We start from the raw sequence: 19964 nt of genomic DNA, 5'->3' as shown, positions 1-19964 counted from the left end.
CCAAAAATACCTGTTTTTTACACGTTATTGAGCAATAATTTTTTTAAACTTTAGTTACTTTACTCGCCGTCTGGCGGCGCCACCGTGATCCTTTTAGGCTTCTCGCGCGCCTATTAGTTGGCCTCTCCTATAGAGCCTATAGCTCGTATCCTTCCTCCATGCTAATTAGTTAAAGCAAGTCTCGGCCGTTGTTTAGTTTAAAGAAAGACCACTAGATGGTCCCATACTCGAGGGGTACAGTTGGCTGGCCTGCTAAGCTTAGCCCACTCGATCACGCGCATCACACGAGCATCGCAGCGTCCGTGAGCGCGCATCGAGTGGGCTATGGCTTAGCAAAGTCTAATTCAAGCTCCACCCTTGTGGCTGAGTTTTCATTGGTTCCTACCTTATGCAAGTTAAAGTTGGTGTGTAGAAGATTAGCATGGGGGCGCCACCGGAGCTGAAATTTACTTTAAAGTCACGTGACTAAGAACGAAAAACCTTTTACTTATTTTTTTGGCTTTGATTGAATTATAGGTGGCGTTAGTGAAAGCATAGCCCACTTGATCACGCTGGCTGCTAGAGCGCGTGCAGCCAGCGTGCGTGATCAAGTGGGCTATGGTGAAAGGAATGCAAAATGATTTTATTTTCAAAAATTTATTAACAGTTACGCTCTGAAGATAATACAAATACATTTTAATAATAACGCTTCTCATTTTAATAATATTATTTAGGAAGACAGTTGAAAACCTCATTCAGAGACTGCGGTATTTATTTACAAACCTGAGATTTAATTAAACTCGCCAACCACGACTGACAAATTTTCTACATTAAACATGTTTACTTTTGTTTAACAGAACAATGTTAAAAAAAATTAAAAATTTTTAACTCTTACATCTAAAAGAAAAAAAAAACCAATACTGCGTATAGCAATAAAAATTTAACAAAAAGTTAGGAAAATATTATGAAATCAACTTTCGTGGCTACCCTGTCTCTTAATTAATTTTATTGCATTAAATTGAACAAACAATGCTTTATATAAAAAAAAAGTCAAGAATATCGCAATTCTAAAAGAATGTAATGAAGAAGATTTTTTTTTATAAATTTGTTTCTGACTTAGAAAATAGTATCAAAAAAATAAAAAAAAAGGTTGGTAGAACCGAAGTACAAGTTGCGATTAGTGTTTTACGGATGACCCCTTAAATTCATATAAGAAACTGAAAGACAATGTTAGTTTAATTAGGGGGTCATACGTAAAACACTAATTATAACTTGTTGGCAAAATGTTACAGAACATTTGACTCAAAATTGCCATTGCCCATTCGGTTCTACCACCCTTTATTAAATACCTGCATTTTTTAGATCTTCAGTTCACTTTTGACCCTCAAATTACCTTAGTTAACAACAAAATACACAAATTAAGTAGCTTTGGACTTTTCAACGACAACCCCCTTTTTTCGTTGGTTAATAACCCTCAATTTAACCTTTAACATATTATTATTTTTATTCAGATTCCTCCATTTATCGTAAAGCTGCTGACTTGACCTTTTAATGCCATATTCTGTGGCAATTTCATACCAGGAACCAGTACCGTGTTTTTGAACTCCAATATACAAACGATCTTCTTCATCTTCGGTCCAAGGTTTCCTGCATTGTTTAGACTTTGGACTTCCATTATCATTTTGCATATCTTTATTTAACCATTTTCTCGATGGCTTGTTTGTACCTTGTTGTCGATTTTTCGAAGTATCATCGTCACTTTCGCTATCAGTGGATCCAAAGTCATATTCCGAAGATTTTTGTTTAACAATTGTTCGTAACTGTCGTTCATTATTTGACAATTCCTTTCGAGAATAGCAAGGCACATTTTGATCCTGGTCTAAAGCTAATTTTTTTGTAGCTTTCGCAGTATCTGACCCTTCATCATTAGACGCTCCACGTTTATGCGAAATTGCTTCGTTAACGCCTTCGTGACGTGTTTTTTCACGAGTTTTACGAGCATTAAAGGCCGATTGCTTAGAATGTCCACTTTCCTGATCACCCTGTAATATTCGCGTCACATGATCAGGATTGACGACTCCATGTTCATTTTGATCTCTTCGCTTGTCAGTTTTACGAGCATTAAAGGCCGATTGATTAGAATGTCCACTTTCCTGATCACCCTGTAAAATTCGCGTCACATGATCAGGATTGACGACTCCATGTTCATTTTGATCTCTTCGCTTGTCAGTTTTACGAGCATTAAAGGCCGATTGATTAGAATGTCCACTTTCCTGATCACCCTGCGAAATTCGCGTTACATCAGGATTGACGACTCCATGTTCATTTTGATCTCTTCGCTTGTCAGTTTTACGAGCATTAAAGGCCGATTGATTAGAATGTCCACTTTCCTGATCACCCTGTAATATTCGCGTTACATGATCAGGATTGACGACTCCATGTTCATTTTGATCTCTTCGCTTGTCATTTTTACGAGCATTAAAGGCCGATTGCTTAGAATGTCCACTTTCCTGATCACCCTGTAAAATTCGCGTTACATGATCAGGATTGACGACTCCATGTTCATTTTGATCTCTTCGCTTGTCAGTTTTACGAGCATTAAAGGCCGATTGATTAGAATGTCCACTTTCCTGATCACCCTGCGAAATTCGCGCTACATCAGGATTGACGACTTCACGTTCATTGCGATCTTTTTGCTTGTCATTAGGATTGATTTCACAATGGTCATTAGGTTGTTTAGCTCTATTATCGGATGGTTTAAGTTTATCCGCAACAGATGCAAAAATTTCTTCGATACTTCTTTGATTATCCGCAATTGCGTATTGAGGGGCTTCAATGTCATCACTTTCGGAAAATTCACATTCAGAGAAGGTTCGATCAATGGGTAGCGTATCATCTGATAAATAACTAGTTTCATCTTCAATCGGTGCTTCCTGAATATTTTGAGCGCGACAACAACCAGGGACACCCAGTTCAAAATCTAAACTACGCGCGGCATTGCTTGGTACAGCGGAATTACCACTTTTAATAGGTCCTAACCTATTATAAGAATTACTTTTAGAGAAAAATATGCTTTTGACATTTCGTTTTTCTGTATCAACGAAAAATCTACTCGTTACACGAGGGTTATCTGTCGTAACTTTAGTTTTTTGAGTCGCTTGCGAATTTGATTCTTTGCTTTTCTCAACAGCCTTACATGAACTTTGAACCTTTAACGATGGTTCACACCTGCGTATCTTTAGAACGGGAATTCGGCCGTCGATTATCGAAAACTGCGAATGTCGATTTAATACAGCATTCATATTATCTTTAACCATGTGTTTGAAATGACTAGTTGAAGTCAGAGGTGTTCTCGACGCTTCTTCAATGACTGTCTTTTCCAGTCTCTTCATTTTCACAATAGGTACTTTTTTCAGCATTCGTTTCGGTGGTGTGCTTTTCTCCATCCCACTTTTGCCGTTTCCCAATACTAAGCTTGCATTGTTTTTGAGATTTCCTTCGACAACCGTAGGGGAACCTTCGACAACCGTAGGGGAACCTTCGACAACCGTAGGGGAACTGTCGACAAGCGTAGGGGAACTGTCGACAAGCGTAGGGCGACTCTCGACAAGCGTAGGGCGACTCTCGACAAGCGTAGGGCGACTCTCGACAAGCGTAGGGCGACTCTCGACAAGCGTAGGGCGACTCTCGACAAGCGTAGGGCGACTCTCGACAAGCGTAGGGCGACTCTCGACAAGCGTAGGGCGACTCTCGACAACCTTAGGGCAACTCTCGACAACCGCCGGGGTACTCTCGGCAATCGTAGGGCAACTCTCGGCAACCGTAGGGCAACTCTCGACAACCGTAGGGCAACTCTCGACAACCGTAGGGCAACCCTCGACAACCGTAGGGCAACTCTCGACAACCGTAGGGCAACCCTCGACAACCGTAGGGCAACTCTCGACAACCGTAGGGCAACTCTCGACAACCGGCAAGGAACTCTTGACAATCGGCAAGGAACTCTCCACAATCGGCAAGGAACTCTCAACAACCGTCGGGGAGCTTACGTTGCTAGCCTTATCAGTAGGTCTCACATTGAATGTTGCAACATTTTTACTACAAGTACTGCGATGAAAATCATTCTCTTGTTGCATTGCTGCAGCAACACACTGCGTTTCACCAGAAGGATTGCGGTTTGTATTTACACCCGCAGTTTTGTTACTAGATGAAACCATGTCGCGATTATCGCGATGTTCATTCTGCGAATGAGGCCGGTCTGACTCACCCTTTGCCTCATGTATTACAGACGCATTAATGTTTATTCTTCTCGGTCTAACACTTTTGGATTGGTCATCGCTTGAGTCGCTGCTTGACTCTGATACTAAAAGATTTTTTTTGGGTTTAACCTTAACTTTTCGTTTAGTTGAATTGTCCTTGATTGTTTTAGTTCGTTTGCGAGTCTCTTTATTGCAGTCGATATTGAGTGGGGACGAACACTCGCGAGAGATTTGATTTGCCAATGTTTTAGGTAAGCGGGGGACCTTAAGAAGCCAACTGTCTGTATCATTTCTCGGCACAATACGCGATTCGGAAGTATCCTTGAATAATCGTCTCTTAACGGCAAAATCATCTGTTGATTGGACAAGTACGACTTTACATATGTATTTATACTTTTTTCAAAAGTGTGAAAACTTTCTTCTTAAGCCACACGGAAAATACGTAAAAACCTATTGCACCGTAAGTTCATAAGACAGGGTTCGTACAAATTTTTTAAATTGAAAATCCCTGACCAAAGTTTGGTAATATCCCTGACCATTTTAAGGAGTTTACCAGAGCCCACTTCATCACAGCTGTCTCATATTTAGCATTGCTTGAAGCATGGTTTGATATACCAAACGAAATCCCTGACATATCCCTGACTTTATAGGAAAAACTTTCAAATCCCTGACTTTTTCCCATAATTTTCATATCGAAGACTTATCTAGGCTTTCCAGGTTATCCAGATTCCGTACGAACCCTGTACGATATGTTCCATAAGTTTGTCACTGGTTACAAACTGCATGGAGCTTGTCAGCAAGTGACGTAGATCAAAGATTCTCGTAATGCAGACTAAATAGGAAGATGGAAGTCCTGCAAAATTAACCGAGTGCAGTCAATTCTCACTTGTCGTTATCGAACTAGCTCGCGCTGTAAGTCTCTAGCATTACGAAATATTGGTATACTTATGGAACATATCTTATAAACTTATGATTGCACTATGTTAATGTTGATTTTGCGCCTGATTGTTCTCGAATTTGGCAATTTGCCGATCTTTGTATACTTAATGACACCCCTTCATGAACGAAAGGAACCAAAATTTTAATCTGTTTAAAGGGAGGGTGAAGTAGAAAATCAAGTGATTTTTTATCGATTCTTCCACTAATTATAAGATCAGTCTGCATAGTGAAACATTCAGGAAATACTCCCGAATGATTTTAAAATTCAAATTACGTTCAGATTTTAAGGACAATTTTAAAGAAGGTCCTCCGGCCAATCGCGTAACGCCCTGCCTTTTTATTAACAAAATTCTCGTGGTACGTTCCGTGTAGAATGAAATTTATCACGAGATTGGATAAAATTTGCACGCGATGTGACAATCGTGGCGCCAGACAAGGGGCGTGCCACGAGAATTTTGTTAACAAAAAGGCAAGGCGTAACGCGATTGGTCGGAGGTCCTTATTTAAAATTATCCTTAAAATCTGAACCTAATTTGAATTTTAAAATCACTCGGAGATATTTCCTGAATGTTTCACTATGCAGACTGGTCTTGTAATTAGTAGAAGAATCGATAAAAAAAAATCACTTGATTTTCTACTTCACCCTCCCTTTAATTAATGTCTAAAAATTCCTGTATGTTGGTTTCTTTCCATGTAATTAATTAATGAAATGGTCAATTAGGCTTAATATTTTAGCAGACTATTTATTTTCTGGGGTCAAAATGTGGTAAAACTAAAGATGGTGCCAGCCTCTCATTGCAATGACAATAACCCATAATTGCAATTCACCCAAAACTATTTAGCAAAGCAACGTGTCTGCATGCGAGTTAGTTTCCATTAAACCCCATAAGTATACAATTACCTTCTGGTTCTGTCATTAACATGCCTAAGTCGTTAGGACTGAAAAGTTTTCTTTTTAGTCGCAATTTAGAGGTTCGACCATCGTTTTTGCCTTTAGGACTTGACAGTAGCTCGGTTTCTATTGATGTAAATAAATTATTTGTATTTAATATATCGTCGTTGAATTAATTTTTTCAGAGCTGTTAAGTTAATATAAATAATTCAATCTAAATAGAATGTAATCAAATAGCCTTCCCAAATAAAAGCAGCAAATAATAAAAAAAAAACGATTATTCAGTCGGAATTTTCCCAATTACAATATTAAACTATGTCGAAACTAATTAAAGACCCTTGAACATTCGAGTAAACATTGCAAAAATTCCCACCATCCATTTTGACACGGTTTTCCCGCTTTAATCTGAAAATTCGCACCAATTATGTGCTCAGCTGCATAGATATTTTCCACACTGTATAAGCATATTTTTGGTCTATTTGGTTATAATAGAAGTAAATCAGGGTTCGTACAAAGTTTTTACATTGAAAATCCCTGACTTTTCCAGGTAATCCCTGACCAAATTTTTGCCAATATCCCTGACCATTTTAAGGTATTTACCAGAGCCCACTTTATCACACCTGGCTCACATTTAGTATTGCTCGAAGCATGGTTTGATATACAGAACGAAATCCCCCTTACCGAAAAAAAACCTCTAAAAAACGTCTTCAGCCCAACCTAAGACGTGTTTTAGAGGTGGTATTTTCGGTAAGGGCCCTGACATATCCCTGACTTTTTAGGAAAACATTTCAAATCCCTTATTTTTTCCCCTATTTTCCATATCCCTGACTTATCCAGGTTTTCCAGGTTATCCAGGTTCCGTACGAACCCTGTATATAATACTTCTCTGCGAGAGAAGTGTACCAACCACAATGCGGGGGTAATTCGTAATTGTAACATGATTCTTCCCAACATCCCTTAACATTTATTATAGCAAGGTTACTAAACCGAATCACTCACATACGCGATAAATAGTTTGTCCCACGTCAAGACAATTAAGGTTTGTGCCTCGTTTATTGCTGAGGATTTAGTACTGCAAACAGTTATAGAATTCACCCCCCCCCCTTTCCCGACGCGATGCCCCTCTGACGTTTGATGAGCGGGAGAACAAACAAATGTTACATAACTTAGTATTAAAAGAATACAGAATGTCATCCTTCTTCTTTATTATCCCCTTCTGGTTATCATCACATACTATAAACCGATTTAACAAATACTAACTAAACTAAAATCCAAACACATACCTGGTTCCTCTCTTCGTTGCACGTTGGTAATTGTTGAGGTACTTGCACCTGATTTACGCATTTTGCTTCTGATAGGTGAGCGAACAGCGCGTTTTCTTTGTTCAACAGAATTCGCTTCACCTATCACGCGTGCAATAACGCCTCGTTTCACTTGGATTACTTCAGGCGACTTTTTAAGTGATTCCACTTGCTTTTTCGTCTGCTCTACCGATGTTCCAATTGTTTCTGCACCATAAAATATAACATTGAAACGTAATTCCAAGCATTCTACAAAGGAATGTGTATAATGCAATGAAATAAACACAAGGCGTTTTATGTTCGATAAATTTGATGTTCCGGCGAAGAGACAGCGCAATTGTTTTTGTTCACACTAATTTGCGACTAACATTATGGCTAACAAATAGGCATTTCTCACGTTAAAATAGCTCCCCGTTATAAATTAAAAATAGGTCTAACCTGATATAACAACGTTAAAGCAAAGCGCGGGTCCAGCGGATCTCCTTAAAGTTGACTTTCCTTACGAACTCCAGTTTTGGCTTGGCGAAGGCAGGAGACATTTGTGGGCGGGATTTATAAGTGTCTTTGCCAAGCCAAAACTGGAGTACGGGTGGAAAGTCGTCTTGTAGTGGAGCCGCTGGACCCGCGCTTTGCTTTAAACCCAAACTATAAGGCCCCTTTATGCTCGCATTGGGACTTAAACTATAACTGCAACTTGAATGACATGGACACTAACTGATATAACAACGTTAAACCCAAGCTATAAGCCTCTTATGCTCGCATTGGGTCTCAAACTATAACTGCAACTTGAATGACATGGACACTAACTAACCTGATATAACAACGTTAAACCCAAGCTATAAGCCTCTTATGCTCGCATTGGGTCTCAAACTATAACTGCAACTTGAATGACATGGACACTATCCTGATATAACAACGTTAAACCCAAGGTATAAGCCTATTATGCTCGCATTGGGTCTCAAACTATAACTGCAACTTGAATTACATGGACAATGTCTAAATAACGTCCCTTATCATGTCAACATACCTTATCTTATCTCCCTTTTCATTTACTGTCTATTATTGTGTATCGAGCATACTTTTCTATTATCGAAATACAAATACAAATAATTACCAGGCATCAATTGTGAAGTTGGACTATCATCGACATTTGCAGATTTTTGAATTTCTTTGGATTTTGTTTGGAATTCAACTGAATTTTCACTTTTTCTGGAACATTGCCCAATTGCAGAGTTGTCGCCTTCCGCCACTCTGTCTGATTCAACGACATCACTACTATCTACCTCCTTTGATGTTGATACTTCATTTTCTGCTAAAAATTGTCGTATCAGTTGAAGTTCTTCATTTATCGGACTTTTTTCGGCTTCTTCAGTATTCTTGATACTTGAAATCGTTACACAGTTGGTTCCGCCAGAACTTTCCGAAATCGTTGCTACTTGAGAATCTGAAGACAATTTTTCCGGGCTTACTTGATTATCCGCAACACTCGGTACAATTTGATCACAGTTATTATCAATTGTCCTATCGTTAACACGCTCTAGTCTTTCGAAATTAATTAGGTTTACAGAGTTAACTTGATTATTTCCATTAATATGTGAATTTATTTCATTTGCACGGTTTTGTAGTAAGGTCACTGAAAATAGCACTTCTGAACTATTTGAGTCCGTTCCACCATTTTCAAAAATCAAAGCAACTTCTTCGTGATTTACGGTTTGGGACTTAACTGAATTACGGGGTTGTTTCAGTACAGTTGGTAGTTCTAAAACAATTTGAAGGAATAATAAAATTCACTAGCGCTTCACTATTTTTAAATTTGCATAATTGTCAAACGGTTCTTGCATCAGCTCTTGCGTTAAAATACGCTCGCGTACAATTAGGAAATAAAATGGTCGTTTTTAAATTCAAAAAAAGGCCTAACTTAATTGTTAACACAACAATAAAGCACGCTAAAAGTCTCACGCGTCACGTTTTTCAAATTTATTTGCACGTGACGGGACCATTTCAACAAGTTGTCCCGACCCCAGAATCATGCATAAATAATGGAAATTTGTTTTCACGCTATAGGATAGGCAACTCCCTATCTCCGACGGCAGCTTATGTATTCTTATTGTTCGATACATACTCTGCTCCAGCTTCGGTTGTCAGAACGCGCAAAGCTAGGTCTCTCTCTATGTAACGTACCTTTGCGCATGCTGACAAGAGACGAAAGCGATACTCATTTTCAGGATTTAAAATCTCGAGATTTTACCGGAGAGAATTTAGAAGGGGAGTGGAAGGCCCCCCCCTTTGACTCTATTAAACGTGATGACGCCCAAACAAGATGTCGCGTTGAGCTTTTTGGGGTAGGCGAGTTTCCGGTCACGTGTTCTGAAATCTATCTATTACAAACGCATCATACCGGAAATCGACCTGCCTAGATAACGTTTAGCAGACGACGTTGCGCTACATTCCAAACCACCCCTTCCACTCCCCTTCTAAATTCTCTCTGATTTTACATACTGAAAATCAGTATTGCTTTCGTCGGTTGTTACCACGCACAAAGCTACGTTACATAGAGACCTAGGTTCGTGCGTGCTGACAACCGATGTTGTAACAGAGTATATACAGAATAAGATAAGGAGTTGCCTATCCTATAGCGTGAAAACAAATTTCCTCACACGAATCCTTTGTCTATGGTCTAGTTGAACAAATACCAACACATTATGTTCCAGAATGGTCGTAGGATCAAAGTATAATGGTTTCTATTTACGATTTTGAGTCGAAAATGTTCTATAACATTGACATTTGCCCTAAAGGCCACTGTTTACAAGATGTGATTGGAATGTTTTATGGGCTGTTACGTAATTAACACTATTTCATTGTTTAGTTTTTTATCCCATTTAGTTTTATGTATCACCACATGCGGGGACCCTAGGGTTTAGATAAGATAAGAGTTTACTTGATACCAAAAATGTACAAGACGAATGTCAGTTAACTAGTCGCACTCAATAAAGGAAGTTAATAAACAATTCTTCTTTAGTCAGTTATTCTGACATAATGTCTTTGAAATTCTTGGTTAAATTTAAGGGGTCATCCATAAAACCATATATATTATTTTCTTATGATAAAACACATTAATCTTAATTTATTTAGGGTGGCCCTTAGGGCAAAATGTCATAGAACATTTTCCACTCAAAGTCGCTCATAGAATACACTATACCGCGATCCTACGACCCTTTTTGGAAAACGAACACCCTATATAACAGATTTCCCCAAAAACAAATCTTAAAGCATATGGACTGGGCTGCGCTTTAGTTTAGACCCTCTCATAGTCAAGAGGTTGAGTTAACTGACCCGATAAGCTTAACAAAGGCTAGTTTTAGCTCCGCCCTCATGGACGATCGAGTTCTACTTGGTTCCATCTATTGGCAATGTAAAACTGGTGTGTATTAAAGGGACTGCAAAGAAGGCATCGGCGGGTGGGTAAAAATTATTTGAAATACGTCACAGACATCACGTGATGCCAAGATACAAAGGCTCCTCATGGAGTGGAACTGAACATCTAGTCCTTGTTTTTCGCGAGATTGCAGCGCCAATTCAATTAAATTCGAAATAAAACGAACTAAGCTTCTTTGAACCACGCCTCTCCTCGGCCACGTGCCTCTGACGTATTTCAAATAATTTTTACCCACCCGCCGATGGCTCCTTTACAGTCCCTTTAATATTATCCAGAAGTTACGGGCGCCACAGGAGCTGAGATTTGCTTAAGTTTAACCCGCAAGACTTGGCAACAAAATCAGTACATACCTGTTAACTCATTGCTGAATTTGAAAAATGGTTCACATTGGCAGCTTACATCAGCCGTCTGGCATGTGTCTTCATGTACTTCTCCATCATTCAAAATGGGTGGTATTACATTATCACTGAATTCACTTAACGAAGGTCCATCACTGCCCTCCTCGTAGCATTCGATTTTACCTAAACTTATCGCGGCCTCATCGCAAGATTCACTGGAGTCCGACAAACAAAGACTATCGGCATCCTCCTCGTAGCACTCAATGTTACCATTTCTAATTGTGGTGTCATTAGAAGAATCACTTGAAGCGGATAAACAAAGACTGTCAGTGTCCTCCTCGTAGCATTCAATAACTTCTAAATTTTTCATATTTTGAACTAACTGCGAGTCAAAACTATCTTCTTCAAGTTCGGACATGGACTCCGTACCATTGTGAATTGATCTGACACTACGCGATTGTTCTTTCTCCTGAGCTGATTGACAACTAACATCTTTGACAACTTTAACAGTGCTACGATGCGGTACGGGTGAAGAATTAAGGCTACTTAGTAAACTAACGGAGAAGCTTGATTCATTGTCTTCATCCTGTGACGACTGGTCATCAAGAACGCATTCAGGATCGTTTTTCTTATCATTTTCTTCAGATTCACCGTGAATTGGGGTTTCATCTACATTGTTATTTTGTTGGCTAAATTTTGTTTCGGACTGCTCAGGTTCGCAAGTTTCAGATTGTACATTACATTCTAAGTCTTCAACTACTTCGGGTTGATTTTTTTCCCTAATAGTTGAGTGAACTGAAAACAAAAAGTAAAATAATATAGAGTGGTACTGAAAGGGAGGATTTACGGGGACGTGACGTCAATATTGGTAGTCTAAATTGTATGGTCCGAGCTGAATATGGTCGTCAAAAACGAGGTAAGAGATAGGAGGGTGTGACGTCACGAGAGAGTTCGTGGCAGCAGACTATACATAAATGTTTTAGGAAGGTCAACTTAGCCTTCCATTGTTCTTTTCATGCCAAAGAAAGGCATAAAAATCATGCGATCTTTGTCCAATTAAACGTCACCAAGACGAGTCCAATGGAAGATAAGCGCAATAAGTATCAATTCAAAGGTATAAAGATGAAGAAAAACAAGTCATTTTTAAAGCAAAGGGCGGCCCCTGAAAGATTCCTTTTCTGCTACACGTTGGCTAAGCTTGGCAAAGGCTAGTTAAACCAAAGGCAGGAACCAATGGGACCTAGTGCATTAGGTCTGCTTGGTTCCTGCCTTTGGCAAGGTAAAATTCGTGTCCAGAAGATTAGCCAGCATGCTAGGGGTGATAATGGAGCCGCCTGAATCATAAGTTTATGAGATTTGTTCCATAAGTATGCCAATACATATACTTCGTAATGCTAGAGACCGTATTGAGTGCTAGTTCGAGGCAAAATGACACGAGAATTGACTACACTCGGTTAATTTTGCAGTCCATCTTCTCCTATTTAGTCTGTACTAAGCCTTTGACAGCGCCTCACCAGGCGTCGCTTTACTATAATCTATGACGTTTCACCTACTTCACTTCATGAAAAGCTCCAGTGACAAACTCATGGAACATATCTTACGAACTTATGCTATCGCTACATGCGTTCCCCAATCCTTTTCCCAGAAAATACAATAGGGTTTTCAGTTTTCACGTAAATTTTGCCCTATTTATGCTATTCCATCCATAAATGCATGAACATAACTAATTCCTATGCAATTTAACACTCGCGTAATTCTTTTCCCAATTTATTTAAGTGCGCTTGCAAAAAATTATGCCTTGTCATAAACAGATGTTGTAGACTAAAGGCTCTTTCAGACGATCCAACTTTTTGACTCAGCTTGATGGGTCAAAAAGTTGTATCAACTTGCCAAACTTTTGAAGGGAAAAGTGTAGTAAATCCTTCCTTTTCACACGACTAAACTTTTACCGCCAAATGGAACTTTTTAAGCGCCCTCTACCTTGGCACTTACGAAATAACCCGCGAAAAAGGCTTTTTTTGTAATTCATTTTGATTGGCTGGAGAAATGAACTTAAAAAGTTGAGTCAGCAAAAAATTGGATCACTGATCCAATTTTTCCTAGCCAATTTTTTTGGTGACTCAACTCATCCAGCGTCTATTCACACCATCCAACTAGTTGATTCAACTCGAGTTGACCCATCAAGCTGAGTCAAAAAGTTGGATCGTCTGAAAGAGCCTTAAGTATACCTTCAATGAAATTATCCTTCCCCTCATCAGTTTCTTCACCTTCTCCAGAGTGACGGGAGCTGGAAGCAACTTCAGCAACTTCCTGCCGAGTTTGTGATTCGCTGACAAGACCATCTCCTTCTTCATCCATGGTTGCGATTCTTCCATCACTAACATCTTTCTTAATTTTATTTTCATCTGAGAATTGGGTGAAAAACATTTACTAAGCCAACGTTATGATAAAAATAAACTAGGTTTTATTTGTTAAATCACCTGGTTCAACTGCATTAGCATTAGTTTCAGTTTCGTCTTGAGATTGCGAAAAAAACATGGAAAAAGAGTATTCCGGAAGATTAAGTAACATTTGTGTTTCCGATAATGAATCATTTTCTGCTATGGATTTCTCAGCCTCAATTTCTTCAAATTGTTTAGCTTGATCGGTGATCGTTGAATTAACATTTTGATCAATTTCAATTTCTTCAACATGAGCAGTTGTAACATGTTCATCAGTTTGTTTGATTTTTGCTGAGCCACGATAAGTTGCGTTTGCATCGGAAGCAATGTGACATTTTGCGAGTTCATCTTCTATAGTTTCTTCTTGGGACTGAGACAGAAACATGGACAGTGATACTTCTGGCAGGTTGAGCAACAATTGTGTCTCTGAGATTGAATCATTTTCCAAATTTGATTTGGATTTCTCCAAATCCATTTTTCGGTTATGACTTTCATCAACTTTGTCGACTTGATTAGTGTTTGGAGTACGTTGTTCATCAAGTTGTTTGTCTTGAGTTGTGATTGTACAAGTTGGGATATGACATTCATCAACATTTTCGACTTGATTAGTGTTTGGAGTACGTTGTTTGTCTTGAGTTGTGATTGTACAAGTTGGGATATTACATTCATCAACATTGTCGACTTGATTAGTGTTCGTAGTAGGTTGTTCATCAAGTTGTTTGTCTCGAGTTGTGTTTGTATATGTTGGAATATGACATTCATCAACTTGTTCGACTTGAGAAGTGCTCGAAGTTGGATTTTCGTCAAGTTGTAATTTGTCTCGAGTAGTGATTGTATGAGTTAAAATATGACACTCATCAACTTGAGAAACGTTCGGAGTAGGATTTTCATGAAGTGGTTTGTCTTGAGTAGTGATTGTACGAGTTGGAATATGACATTCATCAACTTTGTCGACTTGATTAGTGTTCGTAGTAGGTTGTTCATCAAGTTGTTTGTCTCGAGTTGCGTTCGTATAAGTTGGAATATGACATTCGACTTGAGAAGAGTTTGGGGTAGGATGTTCATCAAGTTGCATGTCTTGAGTTGTGATTGTAAAAGTTGGAATATGACATTCATCAACGTTTTCGATTTGAGCAGTTTGTGGAGAAGTTGTGCAAGTATCAGAAATGAGATTAGATGTTGTATTGATATCGATAGAAGTCGCTTCAGTAACGCCATGGTTTTCACCAACTTCAGGTTCAGAGTTCTCAGAATCAACGATTTTGCTATGGTCTTCACCAACGTTAGGTTCAGAGTTTTCAGAATCAACAATTTCGCTATGGTCTTCACAAACTTCAGGCTTGGAGTTTTCAGAATCAATGATTTTGCTATGGTCTTCACCAACTTTAGGTTCAGAATTCTCAGAATCAACTATTTTGCTATATTCTTCAACAACTTCAGGTTCAGAATTCTCAGGATCTACGATTTTGCTATGGTCTTCTACAACTTCAGGTTCAGAATTCTCAGAATCAACTGTTTTGCTATGGTCTTCACCAACTTTAGGTTCAGAATTCTCAGAATCAACTATTTTGCTATATTCTTCAACAACTTCAGGTTCAGAATTCTCAGAATCTACGATTTTGCTATGGTCTTCTACAACTTCAGGTTCAGAATTCTCAGAATCAACTGTTTTGCTATGGTCTTCACCAACTTTAGGTTCAGAATTCTCAGAATCAACTGTTTTGCTATATTCTTCAACAACTTCAGGTTCAGAATCAACGATTTTGCTGTATTCTTCAACAACTTCAGGTTCAGAATTCTCAGAATCAACTGTTTTGCAATATTCTTCAACAACTTCAGGTTCAGAATTCTCAGAATCAACGATTTTGCTATATTCTTCAACAACTTCAGGTTCAGAGTTCTCGGAATCACCGATTTCGTTATGGTCTTCACGAACTTCAATTATATTAGTTGCGCAATATTGATCATTAATCCCTATTTGACTTTCGGAGGATTTTCTTGAAATATCTGGGCTTTGTAACGAAGAATCAATGTTTGAGGATGTTACAACGGATAATAAGGGAATTTCCAATGAAAGTTTTGAAAATGACAATAGCCGTATTTCGGAAGACTTTAGGTCATCTCTGTGACGGATTTGACTAATTGTTTCTGAATCTGGACTACCTTCCATATTTATTACGTTTTCAGATGAATTTTCATCGTTAGAAATTTCGAAACAAGAAAAAAAGTCATCAGTGTCACTAATATGACTTGTTGTACTATCCGGGCTACATTGTATATTTGAACTGTTATTTCCATAGTTTATTGACTGAGATGAACAACTTTCATCATCAAACATTCCAGATATATCATCGCTACCACTATTTATAACTTGCGGTAATGCGAATTCGTGACATTGTATATTTGAACTGTTATTTCCATCGTTTGTTGACTGAGATGAACAACTTTCATCATCAAACATTCCAGATATATCATCGCTACCACTATTTATAACTTGCGGTAATGCGAATTCGTGACATTGTATATTTGAACTGTTATTTCCATCGTTTGTTGACTGAGATGAACAACTTTCATCATCAAACATTCCAGATATATCATCGCTACCACTATTTATAACTTGCGGTAATGCGAATTCGTGACATTGTATATTTGAACTGTTATTTCCATCGTTTGTTGACTGAGATGAACAACTTTCATCATCAAACATTCCAGATATATCATCGCTACCACTATTTATAACTTGCGGTAATGCGAATTCGTGACTCTCTGAAGACATTGAGTTATCGGTGTCACCAATATAATTTTTTTCAGGAGAATCTTCTCCATTGGAAGAATTTCCTTCACTCGCGTTGAAACTATCAGTTGTCTCCAATTCTCCAAAAAGTCTCTGATACATTTCATCATTATGTAATCGATCATTTAGCGTATTTATTCTTAAAGGGTCACCACCGTTAATCGTTTTCAGTTCTTTTGAAACTAAACTTGGGACGATATTGATAATCGAATTGTTATTGTTAGGTAAAAGTTTGGTTGAAATTAGAAGAGTAGGGGGCGAAAATTTTGTTGTTAGGCCAAGAAGAATTTTGACGGTGACGATGTACAGCGTTGGAAAATTGTCAATATTAACGCAATTACATAAGAATCCATCGCTAGAACTGAAATGTTGACTAAATTGACCTCCAATATCAACATTTGAAAACCCTTCAAACATTAACTGTATGTGTCTACGTATGTGGTAAATTTCAGCGCATAGTGGGATATTGTTATGGTACGTCTTAATGAAAAACTTCAAGTTCTGACAAATATCTAGGATAATATTAAGTAACTTTGCTTCCATTTGTGATGACATTTCTACGGCATTTTCGCTTATTTCAGAGAAAATATCGCATAAATCAATAATACCATTGACACATTCTAATAACTTTAAATAAACATAATTTGGCTTTGCTTGATCATTTTCTAAAGTCAACACTTCGAAATTTAAACTGCTTTTCAGGTTAAAAATTTCTTCTTCGTTCGCATTAGCGACAGTTGCTTTCAATGACAACAAATAATGGTAGGCAAATAGATCACCGTTACAGCATACTTCTTCAAATGTTATTGATGAATCTTTCAAAAGTATGTCAAACATACTCTGAAATGAGAGCATGGATTCACCATCATCTGAGCAGCTGAGGGGATCCATGTTTTTCAGTTGGCACTGACACGCAGTATCTATAAAACAATAGAATAATGGCATCCCATGTTATTTCCCCATAGAGCTTAATACAGTTGAAGGCAGAGGGCTGCCATTACCCTATAAGTATTAAATTGCCGAAATTGACGTCAATTAAGTGCACTAATTAGAAGGCAAGTGGTTTGATTAAATATTTTTCACTATCTTGCCTTCTTCAGGGTATATGAGTCATAATATCAAAATATCATAACGAAAATTCAAATAACTTTTAAAATATGTTCCCATAAGTGTTAATTCACTTAAATCATACCTGAATTAAACTTTAGCAATTTACATTTCACAGGTAACAGCGACGCCAACACACGTCGTCACGCAAAAATTGAATAATCCCGACAATAAAGAGTAGCAGACTACGTAAACGTGAAATTTCAAGTTCATGCCCGCGCAAACTTGCCTGGTAATAGCGCACTCGATCACACATGTTCCGGCTGAGCATGATAAAGTGGGCCTCTAGCATTAACGGCAAAAGTAAAAATTTTCACATCATGGACTTTATTATTCTGAAAAATGGCAGGAAAAAAGAAAAATAAAGTAATTTTTGCAACCGGAGCACAGTGGGTTTAGGGTGCTCGTGCCGGTACCATAGAGATAGGAACATATATATGTTCCTATCTCTATGGCCGGTACTGCCGTGGTTGGCCTTTTGAAAAAAGCCAAGTCTGCTGCGTCGTATGATGCGGCGGCTCACGCCTTTCGCTGAATTGGGCTGTTTAATCTTGAAGGAGAGATGAATGGAGTGGCAACCCCATACCTATAGCGTTGCCTCTGTACCCCCACCTACGGCACCGTAGTCCTCCCAGCATCCTCAGCGGTTAGGTAGGGTCGTACCGGACGAAATTGTAAAGGACGCTCCCTCTATCTTAAAAATATAAACTAGTTCTCGTACATATAAAAGGGCGCTACGCGGCAGCACTCAGCAATCGCCTACCTAAGGGTAGGGCGCGCGCGAGGTACAATGGGAGAGATACGGTGCCGCGGGTCGCCCTTCATCATTTCCACTCCATCTCAATCTCACCTCCCTTATCCCTGGTTTAATTTTTTGCTTCGCGTAACCATAGCCCCCTCGATCACGTGCATCGCGACACAAACCAGAATTTTTTCCTTCAAAGATTTTGAGAGACTCTTTTGAAAGACAAGTTTACAACAGAATAAAACATGGCAATTTTTGATCTCCCAGAAGTCTTTAAAGCAATGCATTTTGCAATGCTCCGGATTCCAGAAGGATACGAGCTTGTCAGGCCGTAGTATCGGGAAAATTAATTTAAAAATATATATAAAAAAATAAAGTCCAACATCACTCTGCCATGACAATTACTTCGGATTACACGTGACCTACATATATGAATACATAGTTTACACGCAAGGAGGATTCATACCATTTGCACCAGGAGACGAGGCAACCTAGAGTGTAAAATAGCAGACGATTTTACACTCTAAGTCCCCTGGTCCAGGGCTGGAAATAAGCACAGGACACTGGACATTGTCCAATAAAATTTTTAAATGTCCCATAATTTTTTTGAAAACTAAGGGGGTCACTGGACACTTTGACCTATAAATATTCCGGAGTTTTGATACCTTGACTATGGAGAAGCGACACCATTTTTGCACACTCCAGTGGACAATGTCCTATAAATTTTCCAGTCAAACAGGGGGTCACTGGACACATGTCCTATAACAAATTTTTCTTATTTCCGGCCCTGCCCTGGTCTCCTTGTGTTAATGGTAGGAATCCTCCATGCCTGTAAACTATCTATAACCAATGAAACGCGAGGAAGGAGGAGCGGGCAGTTTAAAAAAGTTTTAAGCCCTTCCCCTTACCTTCAAACAAATGGAGTCTGTGGCCTCTTATAGATTTCAACTTTATTGACGTTAGTAATAGTATCTTTTAATATTAACAATGTTTTACGATAGCGGATCGATTACCGGCCTCCATTTCAGTGTTATACTTATTTAAGCTTATGATATTGTACATATTCAGGCTTAAAATTGGTGTAGATTAAACATTTTTATCGGAAAAAGGCTTTATGAAAGGTAAAAACAAGGATTATTGAGAAAAATGTGGGAATTAGACTCTTTGAAAGATCCTCTATATGACGGACTATCTTACTTTCAAAATTGAAACAATTCATATATACCCTTTGCCATTGATATCTTAAAATCTACATTTATCAACATATATTTTGTCACAAATCAAGCCGCTGAATTACTAAAGAATATATAAATTACTTTCTATAGGAAGATTGATAATAATATATATATATATATAGAACAATGATTAGGAACATTTTCGATAAGTGAAACCATAAGTTCGTAAGATATGCTCCAAAAGTTTGTCACTGGCTACTGGGAGCTTGTCACGAAGTGACGTAGGTGAAACGTCATAGATTCTCATAAAGCGACGCCTGATGAGGCGCTGTCAAAGTCTTAGTACAGAGAGGGATAGATTTAATTTTAGAAGTAGGAATGGAGAACAGAGTCATCTGGGCGCGCTTCAAAGTCCGGGACCCCCTTCCACGGGACGGAGGGGTATGAAAGAAGAGGCGGGTCATAGCAACAGAGGTAAAAAGAAATCCCGTATTTTTCGCAGTCCCGTCAGCAACATCATCAAAACGTAGTTTAAGTGAGCCAATAAGATAATTTAAACAT

At 38.5% G+C, this 19964-nt stretch overlaps 1 protein-coding gene across 5 annotated transcripts; it reads right to left on the bottom strand.

Annotated features, from left to right (window-relative positions):
• Nucleotides 1-620: 620 nt before the first annotated feature.
• Nucleotides 621-17732, bottom strand: LOC149616245 (uncharacterized). 5 transcript variants are annotated; one of them, XM_089856999.1, is made up of 10 exons: nt 17569-17732; nt 13622-17296; nt 13370-13546; nt 11154-11936; nt 8482-9126; nt 7350-7574; nt 6076-6192; nt 3997-4588; nt 3560-3765; nt 621-3517 (listed from the first exon to the last, which is right to left on the bottom strand). In XM_089856999.1, exons 2-10 carry the CDS (start codon nt 17265-17267, stop codon nt 1398-1400), a joined length of 8511 nt encoding a protein of 2836 aa, XP_089713125.1. In that variant the 5' UTR covers nt 17268-17296; nt 17569-17732; the 3' UTR covers nt 621-1397. The 5 variants fall into 5 exon arrangements, with proteins under 5 accessions (XP_089713125.1, XP_089713126.1, XP_089713122.1 ...); XM_089857000.1 differs by having other exon boundaries at nt 621-3765; nt 13622-15328; nt 15371-17296; XM_089856996.1 differs by having other exon boundaries at nt 621-3765.
• Between the last annotated feature and the right edge of the window lie 2232 nt (nt 17733-19964).

Source organism: Phalangium opilio, unplaced genomic scaffold (assembly GCF_054372755.1).
Source record: "Phalangium opilio isolate 3A_F unplaced genomic scaffold, DU_Popi_V2 ptg000217l_1, whole genome shotgun sequence".
Classification (NCBI taxonomy): Eukaryota; Metazoa; Arthropoda; class Arachnida; order Opiliones; family Phalangiidae; genus Phalangium; species Phalangium opilio.
The sequence above is the reverse complement of the archived record's forward strand: the minus strand, read 5'-3'. Positions and strand labels throughout refer to the sequence as shown.

Coding starts and splice junctions, on each gene's coding strand:
- LOC149616245 (XM_089856996.1), bottom strand. CDS start 17,267: ATGGATCCCCTCAGCTGCTCAGATGATGGTGAATCCATGCTCTCATTT. Junction 11,937..13,369: donor GAAGGATAATTTCATTGAAG/GTATACTTAAGG, acceptor TTTTGTTTTCAG/TTCACTCAACTATTAGGGAA. Junction 9,127..11,153: donor ATTCAGCAATGAGTTAACAG/GTATGTACTGAT, acceptor AAATTGTTTTAG/AACTACCAACTGTACTGAAA.